This window comes from Ciconia boyciana, chromosome 11 (assembly GCF_034638445.1).
Source record: "Ciconia boyciana chromosome 11, ASM3463844v1, whole genome shotgun sequence".
Lineage (NCBI taxonomy): Eukaryota > Metazoa > Chordata > Aves > Ciconiiformes > Ciconiidae > Ciconia > Ciconia boyciana.
Window position 1 is genome coordinate 7,279,921 of NC_132944.1, and position 22,784 is coordinate 7,302,704.

Here is a 22,784-nt window from a genome sequence, read left to right on the forward strand (position 1 = left end):
TTCAAACAGATCCCAGTCCCATAATTGGAGAACTGCTATCAAGAAGCAAGGGAAAATCCCAATCCATAGTTAAAACACAAGAAGAGACACAGAAGGGAATAGGTACTTACACACTGGGAACCCATAAACGGACTGTTTTGTCTCTAGAGCCTGAAGCCACCAGGTGACCAGAAGGTGAAAACTGAACACACATCACTGCATCTTTGTGGCCCACAAAGCGATAGGCTCTCATCTGAGGTCTCATACTCCAGATCATCAGGCACGAATCCATCGAGCCACTTGCTGAAATAAAAAGACAAAACAAAACCAAACTCACATTAGTTTTCCTCCAATTACACCGAAACTGCATTTCACACTCAGTTCACCATCACAGCTTCCAGCAATCTCAAGCACATTGTTCTTTGCACTTCACCAATGTATTGCATACTGTATATTTCATTAGTAATTCAAACAAAACAAAGTCATGCATTGGCTTGGACTGACAATTCTACTTCCAAGAGTCAGTTCATGCAACAGCTGCAGAAGCAAAAGCCACACAAGTTGCAAAACTTCTTCCAAATACCTGCACACTAAGAAAACACATAGAAGGTCTGTGGATGAACATTCTCTCATCACTTTTTTTATTGGGAAGCAGATGCAGCTATCAGCTGCAGCAGGTTAAATATCAAGTAACACACTACAGATTAAGCAGAGAAGCCCTGTGACAGTTGGTGATTTAAAGGCAACCCAGCTACATCCCCCTCCAACATCTCTCTCGTTGTTGCAAAATGTTGCTCAAAGCCAGCTCAACAGTTCTTAACAATTTATGAAGAAATCCAAGCTTGCAAAGAGATTATAGCAGTGTTCACTTTGCTATTAGCAGGAGAGGTCAGCAGGACTTGGTGGTAGTCATGAGGGGCTTTACAGAACTATGGATGGAGATGAGGTCCCTCCATCTACTCACACCTGCTTTTCCATTCTCATGCCTATACTCACCTGTGGAAAGAAAACCCAACCAACAACCACCACAACTTGCCTTTACTCTTGGGCTTCCAAGAAAGGCAGGGAAGAGGGCAAAGGCACTCTCCAAAAATAAGAAGGAAGAAAAAGGGCTGGAGGGAGACCCCAGAGGGCAAAGACTCTACTTATGGGAAGGTGGCTGTCCCCCAGGACAGATACTGCTCTTTCAAGATCTCCCTCAGCAGCAAGAGCAAAGGGTCACACAAGTAGGAGGCAGAATTCAGGTGTAATGCTACATCCATTGCAAGCACAATTGATCCCATCTTCAAAGGCGCTCTCCTTTGCCTTGCATCCCAGGCAGGACACACTGCTTGCTGTAGGCAGTGGCCAGCTCCAACTTGGTAGCAGCATATCTCAAATGAGAGCTTCCAGACATCTCCATTACACTGAACTTCATATAAGCTACATCCCCCTCCCTATCTGACAGGAGCAATATCAGTCCCTGCCAGGAATACCAGGCAACAGGTTTCCCAAACACAAGAGTAAATTTCACTTCAGTTTAAAACTCCCCTGCTCAGGTCCCATCACCACCTCTCACAGTGAAAACTGAAGAGCAGCTTGTCCCTTAATGCCCAACGTATTGCGTGAAGCCTGCAGTGCTGGGACCCTAGTGATTTGTAAAAGAGCAAGCATACGCCCACAGCAACTTAAAGTCTCAAACAATGACAGTAAAAATACCCCTTCAAATCAATTTTAATGCCTAAATAATGGAAAACTTTGTAGATTTTCCACAGGCAAATACAGAATATACATATCTTAGTCTGCCAACAAACCCAAGCTGCATCTGTATCTCTCTACCTGAGTGCCAAGTGGGGCATATCTCCAGAGAGATCTTAAGATGCTGCTAGAAAAAAAGACCAGTTTGATGGTAGGTTCTGATATAGCAGTATCATAAATACAAGAATGTTTCAGTTCATTAGCGTTATGGCAAAATACCAAACAGATTTTATTTCACAGCGATTTCAACACAAAAATAAGAGTAATCTCTTTTCCTGCTATTGATTCAGGATTAATATATGCCCATTTCAAACAGGATCATTCATTATGCATGTCCCCTAAGGGGAAACAAAAAACCTTACATATTTGTCAGTTCAAATGTTGTTTTTGTTTGTTTTTGTATTTCATATAGGCAACACCTTTCCTTAGTCACCTTAGTCACCAACACCTTTCCTTAAATAAAAATTTAAGGGGAGACAAATGTGTAAAAGTAGATTGAGCACACAGCCTAGTGTCAAGAGATTTGAATGTCAGTCATAACTAGACTAAGTCATTGTCTGACAAGGATATTAAGTTGCAGTACCATAGCTTCCCCAGGACTGATGTTAAAAAAATTAAGGAAAATAATACTCCAACATCTCAGTAAAGCACTTCAGTATGATACTGCTTACATGACTTGTTGGCAATAACTATTATCATTACTGGATGGGGCAAGCAATCTAATGGAATAAAAAGACCAAGTCCTCTTGGTTTGGTTGGGTTTTTTTGGGGATGGAAATGGGGAAAAAGAACTTTATAATCTCATAAGAGTCAAGCACACACAACTGACCCAATAGTACCAGAAAAAAAGTTTCTTAGAATTTGTTCCCTTTCTTACCTGATCTCATTTACTAAAAATATCAAGAGGAACCTTTCATGGTCTAGATGGAGGCAAAGGTCCCCGTACTACTTCTGAAAGGCCATTCAAAAGCAATGCTAAATTACATTCAGAGCACCCTTGCTAAACAGAGATCTGCACTGACTGGATAAATTTTAGGGATACACAAACAGAATCACAGACACAGAGCAGACCAAACTCCTGCTCTGCCATCAAAGACACAAGAAGTGGAAAGAAAAAGATAGCAGACAACAATAAAAACAGCAGCAGGGAGAGAGGGGGTCCAAGACAAGTTTGATTCATTTTCATTTCCTTGCAGCTTCCAGAGTGCTGTGTAGGTTGCAAGATCCAGAACAGGATGGCTAGACTGCTGCATTTCTATTTATTCGTGCCTACTGCACCCACTGCCTACCACATATATTGCCTCAAACTATCATTTCTGCCTTATCTTCTCTGAGAGCCAAAGCAATGTTCACCATGCCACACAGACTGAACAGCAACTTCACCAAGAGCCAAAAACCCTCCTGCTTCCTATTCAATGTACACACAGTGGGTTACTGAGTAGCCACTAGGACACAAGTATTGGCATAACCACAGGCAGCTGTCAAAGGCAAGAAATGGAAGATGGAGAAGAAAAAGCAAGGTTTTACCTTAAGTTGACTGCATGGTAGAGCCAGGTATGTGAAATGATAAGCAACAGATGTCCCAAAAGCTCTAGCAGGACGCACACAATCTGCCACCCCTATGGTTCAACAACAGGATTTTTTTCAAGGGACATAGAAATGTTCATCCTGAAATTCTCCAAAATCTCTTCATCATGAAAACAACTTCTTTGCTCTTATAGAGCTCAGTACCTCCACTGCTCCCTCCATTTAACTAAAGCAGAGAAGCTCTTCCTTTATCATCTGGTCATCAAAACACAGAGAGACAATTTACCCAATTGTTTCTTATTGAGACTGAAGTCCACACTAGTGATGGCATCTTTGTGGCCTTTGAAGTGTCTCTCCAGGGACGGATCTTCCTAAAAGACAATAATGTTCAGACACTATAGATTAAGAATCATCTTCGCACAATAAAACCATTTTATTTCTATGACAAGTGAACCAAGCCACATATTCACCCCACAAAAGCCAGGCAGACACAAGAACACCATGCAACACAAAATGTGAATTTCACATGTATCAAAAAACTTTAAAAGAGGAAAATTATCCAAGCTGATAATCCCCCTGGATCTTAGGTGACTTGCACAAATCATTCATGTATTTTTACAACATGCTGCTGGTACAGAGACCCCAAAGCCAACTTTGGAACAGATCAGCCACGATGATGACCACCTGAGCAGGTGGTCAAGCTCAACTTTGCTCTGACAGCTGCTCATCTCAGCCCAGGGGTAGCAAGAGGCCACTGTTTGCACAGAAGGGACAAATTTGCAAGACTTAACACACCTGTCAAAACAGACAGGCAGACTCAGAACTGCAGCAAAATAGACTGACCCACTACCCTTCCCTTACATCTGGGGAACACAGCATGTCCTACACAGCACCTTGCTGCAAAGGCCAAACAAAGCCTGAGGTCAGCAAGGAGAAAAAAAAAAAAACATGACACAAAAAACCCCCAAAAAACACTGAGAGAACTGTTACAAGAAGCTGTAACACTTGAAACTTGTCCAGACTTCAGAACAGACTGATCAGCCTTCCATCCCTGCTCTCAAACACACAGCCTCTGCCTCCGTGGCAACCCCCACCACAGCCTGCTTGCCCTTAGGACTTGACCACAGCCCCAGCCTGCTCAAACAAGCACCTAGCCCCAGAATAACTGGGCTGACCTCCCCCGATAACACCCAGCAACAGCCCTCCCCAGATCCAGAGCTCAGCCTACCTGCACCAGCCCTCCACCCCCAGCCTAGAGGTGCCCCCACACAAAAATACAGTCCAATCCCAGCTGTAACAGCACCCCAAGACCCGGGGCTGCCCCCCCCAGCAGCACTAAGCCCCCCCAAGCCCAATGCTGCCCCCAGCTCCTCCCAAGCGCCAACTGCATGAGGCCACCCCAGAGCCCAAGCCCAGGACAGCCCCTCCTGCACAGCCCAACCCGTGCAGCACTAAGCCTCGCCCAAACCCAGAGCCGCCCCCATCACCACCCCAGCCCCTCCAGGCCTTCCCCTGCCCAGCCCGGCCCCACCAGCACCAGACGGCCCCCGGCCCGGCACCAGGCCTGCCTTCCTCCCTCCCCCAAAGCACCAGGGACACGCCCCTTCCCCGACCCTACACCGTGCCCCCCGGCACCACCCCAAGGGCCACCCCATCAAACCCCGAGCCCAGGGGCCCCAGCTACCCCTCCAGCACCAGGGCCCCCAACACTTCCCCGACCTCAGAGGCCACAGCCCCCCTCCAGCACCCTCCCAGACACCCGGGCCGGCCCCAGCGGCCTCCCAGGCCTTCCTCCTCTCAGCAGCACTAAACCCCCGAGCCGCAGCAGACCCCGGCCCGGCCCGGCCCCCTAGGCCTTCCCGCTCTCAGCCCAGCGCCAGCGGCACTAAATCCTCAAGCCACAGCAGGCCCCGGCCCGGCCCGGCCCGGCCCGGCCCCCCCCTCACCAGGCAGCCGGCGGCCATAACACCTCCCGCGCACCGCAGTTCAGTTCCCGCGCATCCCGCGCCCCGTAGCGACGGTTCCGCCCTTAAAGGGGCCGCGGGGCCGGGCCGGAAGGGGCGGGCGTGCCACTTCCGGCCGTGGGCGGGGCCTGCCCACTGAGGGTGGGCCGCCATTACAGATCCGGGAGCCGGAGCGGGAACGTGCTGGAGTTGGGGGCTCGTCATCCTCCTCCTCCTCCCGCCAGTCAGCCTGTAAAGCAAGCCCTGTTGGAAGGGGAAGGAACGGGCCTCGCAGGCCTTGTCGTGAAAGCCAGTTCCTCTGAGCACAGCTGGCCCCGAGGGTGTTCACCAGTGTTAGGAAAATGTGCTTCCCTCACTATTACATCAGTCAATCAGTCTTTACAGTATGAAAGCGTATTAGCTTTATAAATATGTAGTAGTTCACGTTATATGCTGCAATGTAAGGAGGTAGTGTAATTTTACTGCAGTCTTTGGTATTCTTCTTGCTTAAGTAAAACTAAAGGACGGCCTGGCCCTGTGTATAAGGCCTGTGCTGTGTGGAAGCTTAGAGCTGCCCTGAGGGATAAAGGATACCCCTGAACAACAGGGATACTGCCAGCATCCTAGCCTCTCTGACATGGCTTTGAAACCTTCCCAGCAGCATATACAAGTAACTCCAGCAAGACCGATGCCAGGGACATCTGGATTGATAGACAAGCAGCAAGAATGCTGCAGAAATAGAGCTGCTTTGCAAAGTTTTCCTATGATTAGCAATCTGTAGTGTGGGTGTTAGGGATTAGTCAAATCATGTTGTACTTGAACGCTTGAAGCATATAAGATCCCTGTGTAAAACCACATTTGGGGTGCCCCGATTTGGCTGGGACACCTTGTACATAAATAACTATTTACCCTTGTAATTCTAGACCGGCCTTTCTCCTTGGTCAGCATGGGCCAGTCACAAATTTTCATGACATAGTACGTTGCCCTCACTGCTGCCGAGATGGCATTTTCCATCCTGTTACACCTCTCCCCAGCACAGCTGTTACCACATCAGCAGGAGATGTGCTTCCTAACTGTGCTGACGTTCAAGAAGAACAGAACTGCATGTAATTCTCCTGCTTGTATTTTACAGGCTCAAACATTCCGTTCCTTCCTCTTCATCCTCTGGGCAGGAGATGTTCCTGTTCACTTTACCTGAATCACTCCTGCTTTGTTCATAAATGCACAGCACTTACTTGTTGGCAGGCTTTGTGACTTAAAAGCCGGGGTTTTTTTGAGGGAGCTTGTTCTACTATGTGAAATTGGGTTAAAAATGAAATTGATTTTTCTCCAGTTATTAAGGAACTGACAGCTTCATTCAACACAGGGGGAATCCTCCGGCTTTCATTCCAGCGTTATCAAACCGCTTCCAATTTACACAGGTCTGGCTTTGTTGTTGAAAACTGCCTGTTATGGTGAAGGGTAGTGGATGGGCTCTAACACGGTGCTTCCCGGGAGCACAGCCAAGCAGTAAGAACCTTTAAAAGACAGATTTCTGTCTTTAAAACTGTCTTTAAAAGACAGTTGGACCAGAAATTACTTTGCTGTCACTCCTAATCGAGAGCAAAAAAAGGAAAAGAAGTTTTCCCTAATGTGAATCAGCCCAAGCAATCAAGCTCTCCAATTCTCAGAAAGCAACTGGTTGTGTATTTTGTTTAAATGCATATTTGTGCCTTTTACAGCTTTTTTCCTTTTTCTTCTTTAAGATTAATACTCTAACTGAAAAGTTGCTTCATGCAGGGTTAAAAAACATTTGCTTTCTTAAGGAAAAGCAGAGCCAAGTGGAACACTTGACAATTTCAAACCTTTTCCTTATCTGCCAGGATGCTTTGCTTAGGGCAATGTCTGAACACACCTCTCCCACCGCCAGCTGCAGCTTTTTTCCCCCTAAATCAGCCACCAGCATCAAGCCAGTCTTAGTATGCGCTGGCTGCACCCACAGCAGTTGTGATCAGTCCCTGGGGACAGCACTTGCACCTCCCAGCACCTCCACGCCAGATTCCAGCGAGTGGGAAAAGGACACAAATCCACGCTGAGGTCAGCATCGGTGCGAGGCTACATATGCCGCTGCCAGCCTGCATTCACTGCCTACATGTTGCCTCTTGAGCCTACTGACGTCCCTCATGGCCACAACAAACCAATACTGGTGCGATCCAGGCTGCCATGGAGCCATAAACACAATCCCATGAATTGTGCTTCTCAGGGAAGCCGTCCGTCCTTCTCCCCCCTGCGCTGCCATCCCATGGTCGACAGTCTGCTGGCTCAAGGGTGTTTGTGTGTCTAAAAAGCTCTCCGTTTCCCCCAGCTCTTTGAGTTACTGGATCTGAAGAGATACATACCACCCTCAGGCACAGCCCCTCTGCCCACAAAGCTACAGATCTCGGATCTATAAATCTGAACCAGTTTCCAGCATCGCTTAATCTGTTCCTCATGAAATTCTTTGGCATTTGGCTATTAGCTTTTATTTCCTTGCAAGGAAATAAACCAGAACACGGAAAAGATGCTAAATATGCCCAAGGTGCTAAAGAAGCCTTGTACAACCCGTTTTAGAGAAATATGAAGTCAGAAACATGTGGTTGCACTCCCACTTAGAAAAGTGGGAAATGGGAACATTTGCTTTTATTGAAGGATTCCACCACCCAAAAAAAACCCAGCCCACCTTTTAGATGATACAGTAGCAGATACTACTTCACTTGCCAAGTCCTCAGCCCTGGGGTGCCACTGCATAACACCAACAGCCGGAGGAAACAGCAGCCCATTGGCGAGACATTCACACCTGCAGCAGTCCAGAACAAATGTCAAAAGAAGAATAATTAAAGAATATTCATGCCAAGGTCTTTGGGAAAAAAGGACCCTCAGGAGCAACGGGCACACATCAGGTCCTGTGGTGGAGAGGACGGGGTCTCCAGATAGCCCAGTTTGGCCAGGGCAGCACTGGTCAGGCTCTGTCCCAGCATCTGAACGTCTTTGTGGCATTATCTGCCCTGGGTTTGGGCAGGACGGGACTTTCCCACTCCTCAGAAGCCGTGGCCCTGGGAGCCTGCCCCCTCCAACGCCCCAGCCAGGGAGATGGACCTCAGCCCATGTGCTGTCACCCCGCCACGGCAGCACCGCGGTGTCACCACCGGCTGAAGAGGCACGGCCAGGAGTGTGACTCTTGCTTTTCTTCAGATGACCACCTGAGGGCAGGCTGAGGCCTCGTCTAGCCTTCAGTTTTCTAAAGATACAGAAATAAGCATGAAAAGTGGATAAAATGCAACATGATTTCATTGAAGATGAATCATGCCAAACTATCCAGCTTCTTTGTTAAGACTACCATAACTCTGGGTGAAAAAAGCGTTGAGCTGGCCTCTTTCAAATACCACTTCCCAGCTTGCAACCTAGACATTATATAGTAATTCTCAGCAAGTCCTTCCCTGGGGTTATTTGTATGACCATGAATCAGGAAAAGCCCCAGGATCTGCCACCTCTATCGTAACGACAGGGCCTTGCATTGCCAGCCCTGCCAGGGCTGCAGCCCCTACATGCTGCAAGGCAGCACGCAGCCACATTGGGCAGCAAAGCTGTTGCACAGCATCAGACCCACCCAGAATTCAGGTAGGTCGTTCCTGCATGAAATTACAGCTAACCTTTGACTTCAAGCCCAATTCAGAAAGCCCTGAACTTCTTGCTAGAGTGAGCAGGTCTAAGTTTAGCAACTAAACTGAATGTTTACCACTTCTGTATTGCAAACCCCAGGTGTCATGTGTCCTGTTAATATTTAAACTGCTGAGCACACCAGTCTCTATACATACTTATAAGAATATGCCAGCCCGGGGGACAGTGTGCTAGGCTTCAGAAAGCCATGACGAGACTGTTTTTCTGGAAAAGCTGAGGTTCTCAAAGAGACAGCGGTGGGAAGAAGTATTTGCCATCTACAGAGGAAGCACCGAGAGATGTGGAGTTGGTCAAGGCAATGCGCACAAGCTAAGATGGAACCAGCAACTGCACCCAGGTCTCCCAGTTGCTAGCAGCACTCAGAACAAGGTCATCCCATCTCCTTGACCACCATGATCCCAGCATGGGTCTTCCACAGCTGTTTTGTGTCCCATCCCAATATGCCCTAGAGATGGAGACAGGGGCCTTGACCAACCAACCCTGCAATGCTTTGGCATGTCAGCCCAACTAGCTGGCATGGGACAGCCACCCTGTTATTGCCACTTTGCATCCAGAGAGCACAGCAGGGATTTAGGCAGCCTAAGCAGACAGCTACAAGGAGCCAAAAATTGCAGATGAAGATCAATGTAGTCCAGAGCCTTGCTGTCCATACTTCCCTCGTTGCTGCTGCGGAAGGAGGCCGCTGCAGCCAGTTTGGGCACTGCAGAGGGGACCAGGTCCACCAAGGAGCTCAGCTGATGACAATGACATGGTCCTATTGCTTCCATGGGGACATGCTGCTTTACATCAGCTGAAGATGTAGCTTGCTGCCACATCAGTGATTTTGTCTCTAATGGTTTCGTCCTGCCATGTGTGCCAAACCCATTTATTTATAGCTCACAATATTTTTCTCCCACCTGCCTTTGTGCTTATTTTGCTTTCTTACAGAGTTAAGAAAAAGACGGGAGAGAAAAAAAATCCTTTCCTCAAGTAAATCTCTCACTGACCTAAATGCAAATTTGTTCACGCAAATTCAGAGAGCTTTGATCCTGTGTCAGTCAGAGGGGAAAGGGGAGGGGAGCAGACTCTGCTGCTATCGGAACAGATCTTTACTGCTGCGTAACAACTAGGCAATGAAGCAAAAGCTACAGGAGTTTAAAGAGGAAGCTCAGCCAAAGGTCACCTGGCTATCCTAGGTGCTTGTTATCAGACCCTTGAAAAGAGGGAGGAAGGTGACATGAGCTGATTATAGCAACAACTGGAAAAGGCTGACAGGGCTGGCGGAGCTCATCACCCCTCCTCAGCACTCGGCTTGCAGGGGTGCTTTGCTGTTGTAAAGCAAAGGGTCGGCAGAGCCTGGGCTCTGGAGCTGCCTGGGCCACTAAGAGAAAATTTGTCTGTCTCAGATCCAAAGCATCTGCTAAGCAGAGAGCCAGAAAGCACCCTGTTAATAGCAATACTGTATTTTATTTGCTGCCTTGTCTTTGCAGGTGATTTGTACTACTTTCACTGCTCATCCGTATAGCTGAAGTGATGAGGGGAAGGGTGATGAGGGGACAGAGACATACTGACACCAGGACATATCCTGGAGCGCCAGAGGAATACACTGCCACTCCCTGTGTGAAGCTATACAGTTCTTCAGCCATCCAAGAGAGGTGGAGGGAAGGGAGGTCATACATGCCTACAGTTTCCAGAACTGGCCTAAAGGAGGAGAAAGATTCAGGAGTGAGAAATCCTGGCAAGCTGGATCCAGCCAGAATCTGAGCAGCACCTTTCTAGCCATCTACGAAGTTGTCTCTGACCACTTACATTGGTTCTAGTGTCTTAAGCCACTGTAAGATCTTCAAATCTGTTACACGAATGTAGATCAAACCCACCTTTAAAATGTCTCCCAGTACAGGTGACCCCAGCTCTGCTGATCTTGCTGACCAAGGGCAGGCGGTTGCTTTCAGTCCCTGAACCTTCTCTGCTGTTGCCTTGCAGGGGTGAGCGGAGTTCAGACGTCGCTGAACTCACGATTGCATCAACGCAGAACCCAAAGTGCACGGAGGCTGGTACTAGGAAAATGCTAGCTGAGTTCACAGGAGTGAAGCTGAGACCATTGGGACATGGAGTTCCTCACTCGTGGGGCATGCACCCCACATCTGCACCCAGCAGGGGCATTGCTGCACAGACCCTGGCGCTGGGGCAGGCCTGGCCAGAGCAGGTAATGCTGCACAGTCCAGCACCACCAGAAAGGTAGTATCAGCGTGAACAGTGCTAGAGGAGCATGCTTCAAGTTCTTAATCTCTCTCCATTAGGCTGCTTTCCCATCAACATTGATCACTGGGCTGGATCACATTTGGCCTTAACTTTTAAGCCTATAATCTTGTCAAAAATCTTTGTCCCAAAATATCCAAAGTCCAGATCCTCATTCTGCAGATTAGAGGAGGGTATCAGTCTGCCCCTGCTAAAGGGTATTGAGTTTCCATGCAAAGTATTACATGGGAAGGGCCAAAAGATGCACCCTCGGCCGTGCCAAGAGCAGAGTGGGCAGGAGGACATCGACCTTTGTAGAGAAACTCCTGTTGACCGCACTGAGTTTGGTCAGCACAGGCAAGCACGCAACCGTCTGGTCCATCTTCTAAAGCTCTACACTCCCAGTGGCCTTGCACCTCCTGAAGACCCCAGGTGGTCTGCTCTCCTTTCCACACCGTTCCTGCAGGCTGTGGAGAGGAATGGCCGATCAATGTGACCAGGGCAGACCACAGAACAAAACTAAGTATCTGTTGCATTTGCTGCCTTTCTAAGCTGAAGGGAAAGATGCACCTGTTTGCAGAAAGTCAGAGCAGCCCTGGTTCCAACCAGCATTAACTGTGGCATCCACCTAACCATCTCCCCTGCAGCTTCTTTCCCCTCTCTGAACAGCTTGTAGAGTTAGTAAAGCCAGACCGTTCTGCAGTGAATTTAACTGTGTGAGAGGACAGACAGAGGTCCTTTGTGTTTCCAAGCCAGTTTGAGGCAGACAGAACTGGAGAGGCAGTGCAGCCCACTGCCCACCACCCAAACCGGTTGCTTCCTTGCACGAATCATTTCCCCTTCCAACATCTCATCCTCAGAGAGAGAAAGAGGCGCCTGGCTGCTCTTCTGTGCGGTGCCAACAGGAGCTCAGGCTTTGCTGGACCTCTTGGCGCTACCATGATATTGGTGCATGCTTGTGCTTGGATGTCTGTCTTGCTAAGGCCACTAAAGGACAAGTGGGAACATTAAAGCCACAGAACTATCTAAGAACAGTGCTTTCCACTGTCCTGTCCAAACAGGACAGGACAACTGGAAAAGGTTTATTGTTCAAACAGTTTATTACCAACTCTATTTGGCTCCATTTATTACTAACTATCGGACTCTACTTATTTATAATGCTAATAGTCTCCACTAACTCGGTACCAGCTATCTCCTCTCTGTCTAGCATGTGCCACACCAGGTGCAGCCCCATCACCTGCAGCCACAGCGTCAGTGGTGCAGGTGCAGGTGGGACAATGTGGGGCTGTTGGGCTTTGGCTGTGGGATGGCGTTGGCACGGCCATGGCAAGGGCTGCTGCCAGCACGGGCAGTGCCAGCCAGGGCTTGCAGAGGGGTGAGAGGCCAGCCCAGGGGACCAGCCCAGCCGCTGCGCCGGGCTGCACGGGGGGAAGGTGGGAAAGCCCAGCCCTGGTGCCAAAGGCCGCAGCTGTGGTGCGGGAGGTGCAGCCTGGTGCGGTGCAGAGCAGCAGGTTGGAGGCCAGCTGGGGCCTGGCTGCTGGGTGGTGGTGCCAGGGATGGGGCACTGTCGTGGTTTAACCCCAGCCAGCAACTCAGCCCCACCCAGCCGCTCGCTCACTCCCCCTCAATGGGATGGGGGAGAGAATCAGAAGAGTAAAAGGGAGAAAACTCATGGTTTGAGATAAAGACAGTTGAATAAGTAAAGCAAAAGCCACGCAGGCAAGCAAAGCAAAACAAGGGATTCCTTCACTCCTTCCCATGGGCAGGCAGGTGTTCAGCCATCCCTAGGACAGCAGGGTTCCATCACGCATTGTCATGGTTTAGCCCCAGCCAGCAACTAAGCACCACGCAGCCCCTCGCTCACTCTGCCCCGGTGGGATGGGGGAGAGAATCGGAAGAGCAAAAGTAAGAAAACTCGAGGGTTGAGATAAAGACAGTTTAATAGGTAAAGCAAAAGCCGCGCACGCAAGCAAAGCAAAGCAAGGAATTCCTTCACTGCTTCCCATGGGCAGGCAGGTGTTCAGCCATCTCCAGGAAAGCAGGGCTCCATCACGCGTAGTGGTTACTTGGGAAGACAAATGCCATCACTCCAAATGTCCCCCCCTTCCTTCTTCTTCCCCAGCTTTATATACTGAGCATGACATCATGTGGTATGGAATAGCCCTTTGGTCAGTTTGGATCAACTATCCTGACTGTGTCCCCTCCCAGCTTCTTCTGCACCTGGCAGAGCATGGGAAGCTGAAAAGTCCTTGACCAGTGCAGCAACAACTAAAACATCAGTGTGTTATCAACACTGTTTTCAGCACAAATCCAAAACATAGCCCCACACCAGCCACTATAAAGAAAATGAACTCTATCTCAGCTGAAACCAGGACACGCATAACGGTTACTTGGGAAGACAAATGCCATCACTCTGAACGTCCCCCCCTTCTTTATTTTTCACCAGCTTTATATGCTGAGCATGACACCATATGGTATGGAATAGCCCTTTGGTCAGTTGGGGTCAGCTGTCCCAGCTGCGTCCCCTCCCAGCTCCTTCTGCACCCCCACCCTACTCGCTGTAGGGGTGGGGTGAGAGGCAGAAAAGGCCTTGACTTCTGTGTGAGCACTGCTCGGCAGTAACGAAAACATCCCTGTGTGATCAACGCTGTTTTCAGCACAAATCCAAAACATAGACCCATATTAGCTACTCTGAAGAAAATTAACTCTACCCCAGCCAAAACCAGCACAGGCAGCCCAGAAGCTCTCCCAGCCTGCCGCTCCAGCAGGGTCAGGAAGTTGGGGAGCAGCTGCCTGGGAAGGGGTTTGGGCGCTGCTGAGGCCGGGAGGTGCTTTAGCCCAGAGCTTTGTTGGTGGAGACCTCCGAGGGAGAGACGCTGGTGTGTCCTGCGGTGGAGCTGGTGCAAACACCTCCTTCTCCCCCCCAGCAGTGGCTCCCCACGCAGGCTGAAGATCTTGGTGTCTTCCTGAGGGGCCGCTTTCCTCCAGCTCCGCATCCAGGCGCAATGCAGCCGGGGCTCTCCTTTTGCATCCCACTCCTGGCATGCACCTTGCCAGCAGCTGGGGATGGTCCCTCTTAAAGTTGGGGTTGTAGTGGAAGCACAGAAGCTAAACAATGCAAAGAAGAGTGAGTTGCCACCAGTTCCTGCATGGAAAAAAACCAAGAGTACGAGAACTAAGGCTTTTGATCACAAAAGACAAAGGTGGGTATTGAAAAGGACTCTCAGGGGCATTGGAAACCTCAAGCTCGGGCTGTCTCAAACGTGACAATACAGTTCTGCTAAGCCATCACCAGCCCTGGCTTTTCACCTGAGAAATGCCCTGAGAAAGAAATGAAGGTGAGGACATTTATGGCCATCCCCATCTCCTTTGTTGCCAAGGCTTATTTGATTTGAACATCAGTCTCTCCCACCAGTTCCTGTGCAGAGGAACTGATGTACCTTTCTAGAAGCAGGAGCATCTGCTTCTTCCACTGGAAATTCATCCCTGGAGTCAGACAAATCAGACACCTCTGGCAGTTTGCACAGCACATGGAGGTCGAGCTGACGATGGAAACTTTCTGTGCTTTCCATTTCAAAAACTCTCCCAAGTCTGCTTCTTGCCAGCACTTCCCTCTTGAACATCTCCTCATTGACAGCAACAAAGACTCCATCATCAACCCACCAAATGGACTGAAACTCGTTGCTATGGGCAATTTTCCAGAGCTGCTTGAGAAAGGAGAGGTCTTCGGTTTTGCCAGCGCTCTCCTTGGAAGAAGCAGGAGTGTCTCTTTCCGTAGCGCTGTCATCACTCCAAGCTTGGAAAGATTCTTCTTCCATCATTGCTCCTACAGCAGCATCCCCAGCTACTGGATCATCCCACTCAGGAGAGGCAGGAGAAGCTGAGCCTGACGACTCCCCCAGCTCGTCCAAGGAAGAGAAGGAGGAGATTTCAGCTGGTAACGGCTCCTTTTGAAGCCATCCAGTCTCATTTGGGCTTGACCTTTCTTCTGCAACCATCGCTCTGGCCAGCCAGGCTTGGTCCTTCCAGACACCAGTCGAAGGCCAACTGGTGCCAACTGGCTGACTGCAGGTTCCCATGGGACATTCTCAAATGTCACCGTGGCACCCGTGCCACATGGCGGTGACATCGCAGGGTGGCACCCGTGCCCTGGCAGAAGGGAGCAGCCAGAGGAGAAATTGCTGAAGAGCACTTGTTGCTTTTCCCTCCCAGAGCCAGCGGTGGTGGGACTCCAGAGCCCAGAAGTCAGTCAAGCTGTGCTGAGCGGCTGTAGGCAATGAGAGGACCGTGCCGTGTCCGCTTGCAGCCAGGAGTGGGTCCGCAGGGAGGAGCAGGGATGGCTGCAGCATTGGGCATCCCAGTGCCCCGTTTGGGAAGGTTTCCTGCTGGGCACCTCTGACACCTGCAGACACGTCCTTACGGTCTTTGCTGTGCTGGTGGCTCTTGAGCTCCTGCTTCACAGCCTTTGGCAGAGAGTGGGAAGCAGCAGGGCTGGGGCTGCAGCCAGTGTCCGGAGTGCTGGGTTTGTGGGCTCCCTCCTCATCCAGACGGTGCTTCACCTTCCCCATGCGTTACCCTGACTAGGTCCCTCCTAGTCCCCTTTATTTCTCTCTGGGCTGTCCAGCAGTGTGGGGAAGTCAGTTTCCCCAGCTGAATGAATGTAAGAAAATAGAAATCTTCCTGTTTGCTGCCCATTTCTTCTCTAGACAGAGAAGGGCTCTGTGATTTGAAGAGCACTGCTTCTGCAAGGGAACAGGTGTGCACCCAGGCAATGCTCCCCTCCCAGATTTCCACAGTCTCCCAGGGGCTGCTCCGTAGGATCAACTGGAAGTAAAACACTATGAAGGCTGTGCAAAGGAAATGTAAACAGGTGTGCAACCCCCCCTTTCCTTGGTTTGCTCTTTCAAATGTAGGAACAAAGGCAACAAAATCAATCCTGCTCTGTAAAGCTTTTAAATCAACACCCTCTCTACAGGATCAGGTGCTTTTTCTGTAAAGGAGAGGTCTGATCTCGAGAGCCCAGAAGTCAATAAAGCTGTGCTGAACGGCTGTAGGCTATGAGAGGACCGTGCTGTGTCCAGTTGCATCCAGGACAGGGTCCGCAGGGAGGAGTGGGGACAGCTGCAGCGTTGGGCATCCCAGTGCCCCCATTTCTGAAGTTTTTGTGATTCACTGGAGAAACATCTTACAAGCCTTGGCTGCACATTCTTTAAAAGTCGAGCAAAATACTCCTGTCTCTGAACACTGCATGACTGCACAGCAGTAATTTCTAGTCTCCCCAGGCACTGATAGTATTTTTGCTCCAAGAGAAGCCTAATGGGCTGGTGAAAGATCAGCATCTTTCCCTCTGAGCTGCACGGACACTTTTGGAGGAGCTCAGCATACAGCTCAGCCCAGCCCAGCACACCAGGACAGTCAAGCTGTGCCTGATATGGGTTGTCATAACCTTTGTCACGGCCACCAGGCACTGTCATGCTCCAGGCATGTGGTGCCATGACGTCCTCCAACCTTTCAGTGTGCTCCCCCCCGCCCCTGGCACCAGCTGCATTGTGCCCTTCATCCTTTGGCTTCTCTAGCCCTGGAGGAGTTTAACTGGGTTTTGCATTTTGTTTCTTATATTTGATGAGAAAGGGAAGGGGGTGCATGAAGAAATTTGCCCTGAAATACCCTCTAGATTTGAAGAGCTGGCAACAGTTTTTCCTGAGCCAGCTTTATGTGTTCAACATAAGCTATACTGACCCAATGCTCCAGGCACTACCACAATACTGACAAAGCTCCTTCAGGCCAGCATTTAAAAATCTGTGAACAAGGACTCCTCATATGCCCTGAGATCTGTCCTGCAGCTGGAAAAGCTCCCTGGTAGCAAACTAACCTTTCAAAGGGGCTATGAATACTTCTGCCAAGCAAGGGGAAAGGGTTTCCCTTGTTGAAACACATTGCAGTAAGCCTTTGTGTGGCATAAACCCTCTTCATGCCAGCAGGATCAATGCAAAGGACCCGTCTACGGTACCGGGTATCTGAGCTCCTGCTTCTCTCTCGGCAGGCTGGCTGTAGCATTTTGTGAGCTCTATAACAGGGGAGGCTATTTCTAAGGCGACAGAGACCCACAGCAGACAGCTGAGAGCCCAGAACAACCCCTGAGCTCACCTTGTTAGCAGTCCCAGGTTACTGTTCTCTAACAATCTGTTCTAAGTATTGGCTAAGTTTGGAAACAGTGCTAAAAGCAGGCTTGCTGCTCCCATGCCAATGAATGAAGAGCTTGTCAACAGAGGGAGATTCACCAGCAGCAGGACAAGGGAACAGCACAAACATTACTGTACAGTATTTCCTCTATAGAACCGTTTATATCTAAGCATGAGTCCTTCAAAATGCTGTGACAGAGTTTTAATACTGCATTAAGTGCTGGGAAATGGAAGGAGCAGAGGGTATTTCACTATCTAGCTTCAGACTTTTGCAAATGGATGTGAATCCTCCACCCAAAACACAGATTCAACTAACAAGCCAGTTCCTAACACATTCTGACCCTTGAAAAGTATCCATACTCAGCTTTTGGCTTTCACTTTATCTCCAGAATATCCTCTGCAATTTAGGCTTGCTCCGAGGGTGAAGCTCACCAAGTGTTCACACAAGCCAAGGAACAGCAAGCAACGTGTAGTTGCTGGCAGCAGGGCAAACCCTTTGGGGTGGAGAGCCAGGACCCGCTGATCGCAGCCACCTCTCCCATCTCTACCTTCAGGAAGCAACTTGTTCTGTTTTCTCCTGCAAAAGCAGAAAGGGGAAGAAAGGAGCTGGTTGTCACAGGGAGATAAACAAGTCAAAAAAAAAAAGAGGCACTACAGCTGCAGTGAGTTTGAGATGTGCTGCTTTGAGTCACCTTGAGGTGTAGGAGAAGCCACTGTCCCCTGCAGCACCCCAGGCCTTCTCAGAAGAATTTATTTCCCACCCCAAGTCACCCAGTCCTGCATTTCTGGTCAGGTTTAATCCCTCTTGGAAAGCACACACATTCCTCTGCCTTTCAGCTCAATGCCAGGTCTGCAACATGCCTGATAGATAAACCAAGCCCTATCAAGACCAAAAGCATTCTTGTCTATCACTGTCCCTTGACCCATTGTACGAGATCTTTTTTATCAACTCCTGGAGATGTGGGAAGCAGCTGGAACCCAGGATCCATGGGAGGAAGGGACAGCATATCAGGAATCTCAAAAATAGGTTAGGCTCCAACCAAGTGAGGCAGACAAAGCCCATAACCCCTGCCAGTAGGATGAGCAATGCAAACAGTGGATGCCTGTATCTGAAGTAGAGATTTCTTCCCAGTCACAGCAGAGGAATGTGTTTTAAGTAGGTGGCTTTTGGCCTTCTGTTTTGTTTACTCTTCCAAAGACAAAACCAAAAGTGATGCCATATCCTGCTTTATTGAAACACAGAAGGAAGCATGTGGGAAGGAGAGGCAGAACATTACAAAGTCGAGAGCAGCTTAAACAGAGACATGCACAAACCCTCCTGCTCAGCCTGCTGAATATGTAGGTATTTATCTACACAGCCTGCTACCACAGCTGAATGGAAAATACCTGCTGGGCTTTGGGATGCTCCAAGCATCCAGGAGGAGAACAGGGGGAATATCACACTCAACTGCTCCTCAGGGTTTGCTTGGTTTCTTGAATAACCATCACTGCACAGAAGGACCAGACCCTCAGCTGATGGTAGCAGGCTCCACAGCCTCCACCATAGCTGCATTCTTACTTACACCAGTTCAAGAGCTGCATGGCTACCGCCCAGTTTTCAAGCTCGTGGTAACTTCTAACCTGTGCGAGTAGAAGCAGAAGAGCAGAATGAGGAAGTGATCCACTGAAACTTGTCCTGTGTGAGGGACTTCCCTGGAGAACCAGCACGAGAAAGGCGCTGCCTGCCCAGAGAAGTGCCGCACTAAACCAGGCACTGGAGAATGGCCAAGCACTGGTTCGAGCTATGTGCTTTGTTCAGAGAAGACAGTACCTCTGCCAAGTGCAGGCAGTGGCTGAACACTGTTATAATTAGAGCTGAGGTGCCAGGCCAGTTGTTTCTAACTCCTGTTATCTTTATTACATGTCTTTCAGTATTTTATATTCACCTGAAGAGAGCCAGTGTCCGATTTCAGGGGGCAGGAGAACTTCATGCTAAGAACATCTAGTGTTTTGTTTTCCTAGTTATGCAGAATGGTCCTCATCGCAAACCTAGGTGCACCACAAAGGCTCATAACCAGAAGGCAGAGGGGAAGGACCCCACTTGCTAAGTCAACTTCTTGAAAGATTAGGGTTGGCAGCATTTAGTTCTGTCAAATTATTCCAAGGGTAATTTTTCTAGTCAGCAAACATTTATTAGAAATTGCAGAGGTACAGTAAGGGACTGGCACAGGAGGGATAGGCTATTTCATCTGCAGCTGTCCTGACCTTCAGGGAAAAAACCCTCCAGCATAACATAGTTGCCATAACTACTTACACCATAACAAAAGATGTCAGAAATGCAAGCTGTTGACATTACAGGATACTTAGCCAAAATGAAACCTTATGCCTTTCAAACTGTGAGCTGTAAAGACCAGCAAGTTTTATGACAGTGTGATATGCTATCCTACAGTTTAGAGGGCAGGAAAGTGCAGCTGACATTGAACACATAACACTAATTTCTTTGAAGGAAGTTCATTTCCAAGTGATACAGAACTGTCTAACTCATTGCCAAGTTCTGGATCTAAACCAAGCAACTTCGTAAAGGGTTAGACAGATCAATGCAGAACGGGTTCACCAGCACTTTTACGTTCTGGGCTGTATCCTCTGGCTCAGGGGATTGCCAGGAGCATAGTGCACGCCAGCATCTTCCCTTAGTGTCTGCTGCTAGCTGGATGGACATTTGGTCTGATTTGCTTGTCACGTACAGTCAGCCAAGATGCAATTATTCAAGGCTCAATTTTGTTTGTGAAAACAAAGTCTCCTTGCCTGGTGGTGTAGGATGTTACAGGCTTGTTTCTCAAAGTGTCTCATGCGTTTAGTTCTTCCTTCTGTCTCTTGTGAGCCTGAGCAGAAGACAGGCCACCATCCCCAAAGAGGGCAGAAACCTCCACACAGGGCTGCTCTACTTCTTGTTTGTAAAGTATTACAACACACTGTGCAAACAAACAGTCTAACCTCAGACGAAACAGACGTCCCATGCATGGGATTAGTCATGCTGACGTTGCAATCACTAGTGTCATGGATAAAAACGACCCAAAGAAGAGGAGTATGAGAATCATCATGGCTTATTTACATTAATTATAAACAAAGACTCCCAACTCTCTTGTGCTAGCCCAACAACTACTTGCACCTACCTGTTGCCCGTTATCTTAGCTCAGGACTACGCTAGAGCAGATTTTCTGCCATACCTCTGGGGTGGGCTGCCTTGTTCTTACAACTTCAACCAAACAGCAAAAGCATGATTTTACTGCAACTGTTCTTGCACAGTTTCTTGTTTCTTGCACAGTTACAGGAAGAATTCCTTGTTGCTATAAAGATGTACCCTCATCTCACCTCCAGATAACCTACTTATAAGCTAAAGGTTCCTGGTGCCACCCACAGCATAAGCTCTTACACAGGTGAATGTCCTTGTTCAGTGTGGTACAGCACCAAACACTGCCCCTGAGCTGAGCCATGGTTGCTGCTCTGCTGGTGATATTAGCGCTCACAATAGTTGCTTTGGGCTTAGACCGCGGAGAGGAGGCTTTAGCATTAAAAAAAAATCACTAGTAAACTCATTAAATTGTTTTAAGTTAAACATATCTTTTATACAACCCCTTCCCTTCTCAAGTGAAATACAGCTGTGCAGATGTGATGCTCTTACAGCTTTTGACCTAATGCTTTTATGCAGTAGAGGGGGTGGAAAGATGATACAAAGCCCATGCATGCTAAAGGAAATTTTCCTTTGCAGCAGGAAAATCAAACCCCTTACATAGTAAAAGCAACCACAGAGAGTTAGGGCATTGGGCTAAAGCAATTAGTCAGGTGGACAAACTGAGATATCTGACTGGTTTTCTTAGGAGTGGGTGACTTCCTACACAGATTGTGCAACTACTCTGTCTCTGCTCTGCAGACACAGCCTGATGTCCAAACACCAGCATCTGTAATAGTGTTACTCTGTATTGATATTGATTGCATGCATTTTGCAAATAAATAAACAGTGACTCATAACTGACGGGCCTGGAGAAACTCCGGGCAGGGGTTATAACACAGGCTAAGTCATCACCTCATTCTCATTTGTCCAACGATACCATTGTACGTAGTGGGACTGACTGCAGCAGGGTAACTCCAGGGAGGAAGCAACCCTGGATGCCAAGGCCAAATCCTCCTGCCCGTGCTTGCTGTGAGTAGCACCTTGCCTGAGGCAGAGTCCCGCAGCAGCACATGTTCGCTCCGGCAGCTCCGTGACATTTGGTCTAACTGGCAACAGCAGCCCTGGCCTGGCAGGATATCCCACAAAGGTGGATATTCACGCTATATACTCACCGAAAAGCACCTCTTCCTCCCAGCACTGTGCATGCCATCCCATCCTCCAGATAGCTACACTGAATTAGCACTGGGCAAGTGAAAAAAAGTACAGAAGATACTAGATAGAAGCTAATGTTTAACCTTTGTCTGCCTTACACTGCTGGCAAATAGTTGCAGGCAATCCAGAAAATTTTTCCACTCGCTTGGTTTCTAATTTGTGAGCAACTTTGTTTCCTCTGCCATGCAAGGAGCTCCATCAACAGCAGACCTAAGGAAACCTGGTCCCTCATGGATTTAGTATTTGGATAATTAGTTTCTGCATGTTTGGGTTGTTTTTTTTTTCCTTATGGCTATTATGGTTTGAGTCTGCTACAGCCTCTTTCTTGGTCAGTGTATTGTAAGGTCCCTATCCACTGGCTATGTGGTTTCAGAGATCCCTCAGGGACCTTTAAAAGCTTTACTGTTCTTTGAGCTTTTCACTGAACTGAAGCATGGCCACCATGTTCAAAGCCGCTGGCAGGCAGTCAGCAGAACCACAGCAACGTGTGCCATCATGAAGTTCAGCTTAAAACAGATGGAAAAGGAAGCCAATAGTGAATCATATAATAGCCTACCAAAAATCCTTTAAAATGCAAGAAAATTGCAATACCAAATCTGAAAAAGCATAAAATGAGAAAATCCTTGTTTGTAGCCTTGTCCCCTCAATTCCCAGAGATATAGCCTGAACCTCCAAACCAAAAAGCTTGAACAGTCATGATCTAGCTACCAGATCTTCAGCCCTGAATGCCCAGACAGTAGGGAAGCTCTTCAGTCCAAATCTGGAGTCTTGTTCTTCTCTCACAAACAGTAGCCAGCCACAACTGCCTAGCATAAACCCTCCTGTCACAAGAGGAGAGTCAGTCCTTTATCCTTGCAGCCCATCACCCTGCAGGACTGCCTGGTACCACTGGAGAAGCAGTAGCTGTACATAAATGGATGGCTGATTCATGCTGGGACACTGGTCTATTTTCTTGTCACCCCAACATGATTTCACCCAGCACAAGAGAGCTGTAAAGCCAGTTCCATGAGTGGTCCCACTCCAAGCTGCAGTGACCACACTGGGCTGAGCAACTAGAGACGTCAGTGGCTTACTGGGGGCTGTGATCCTTAAGGCTTTGTCTGTTTGTAATTACACCATCTCATTCTTCTTGATGAAGGC

The 22,784-nt window shown here is 48.7% G+C and overlaps 1 protein-coding gene across 10 annotated transcripts in view; it reads right to left on the reverse strand.

The window, feature by feature from the left end:
* The window catches only part of POC1A (POC1 centriolar protein A), a 116,794-nt gene that overhangs the window by 79,598 nt on the left and 14,412 nt on the right, over positions 1 to 22,784 (reverse strand). For 4 of the 10 annotated variants that reach the window (XM_072876525.1, XM_072876528.1, XM_072876527.1 and 1 more), the window contains one exon: positions 111 to 282. In XM_072876525.1, the coding sequence (XP_072732626.1) occupies positions 111 to 282 (172 nt within the window). Of the gene's footprint in view, positions 1 to 110; positions 283 to 3,243; positions 3,336 to 3,529; positions 3,615 to 5,189; positions 5,296 to 7,884; positions 8,443 to 10,738; positions 11,227 to 22,784 lie in introns of those variants that run through there. The other 6 variants (XM_072876535.1, XM_072876529.1, XM_072876530.1 and 3 more) reach the window with 5 other exon arrangements.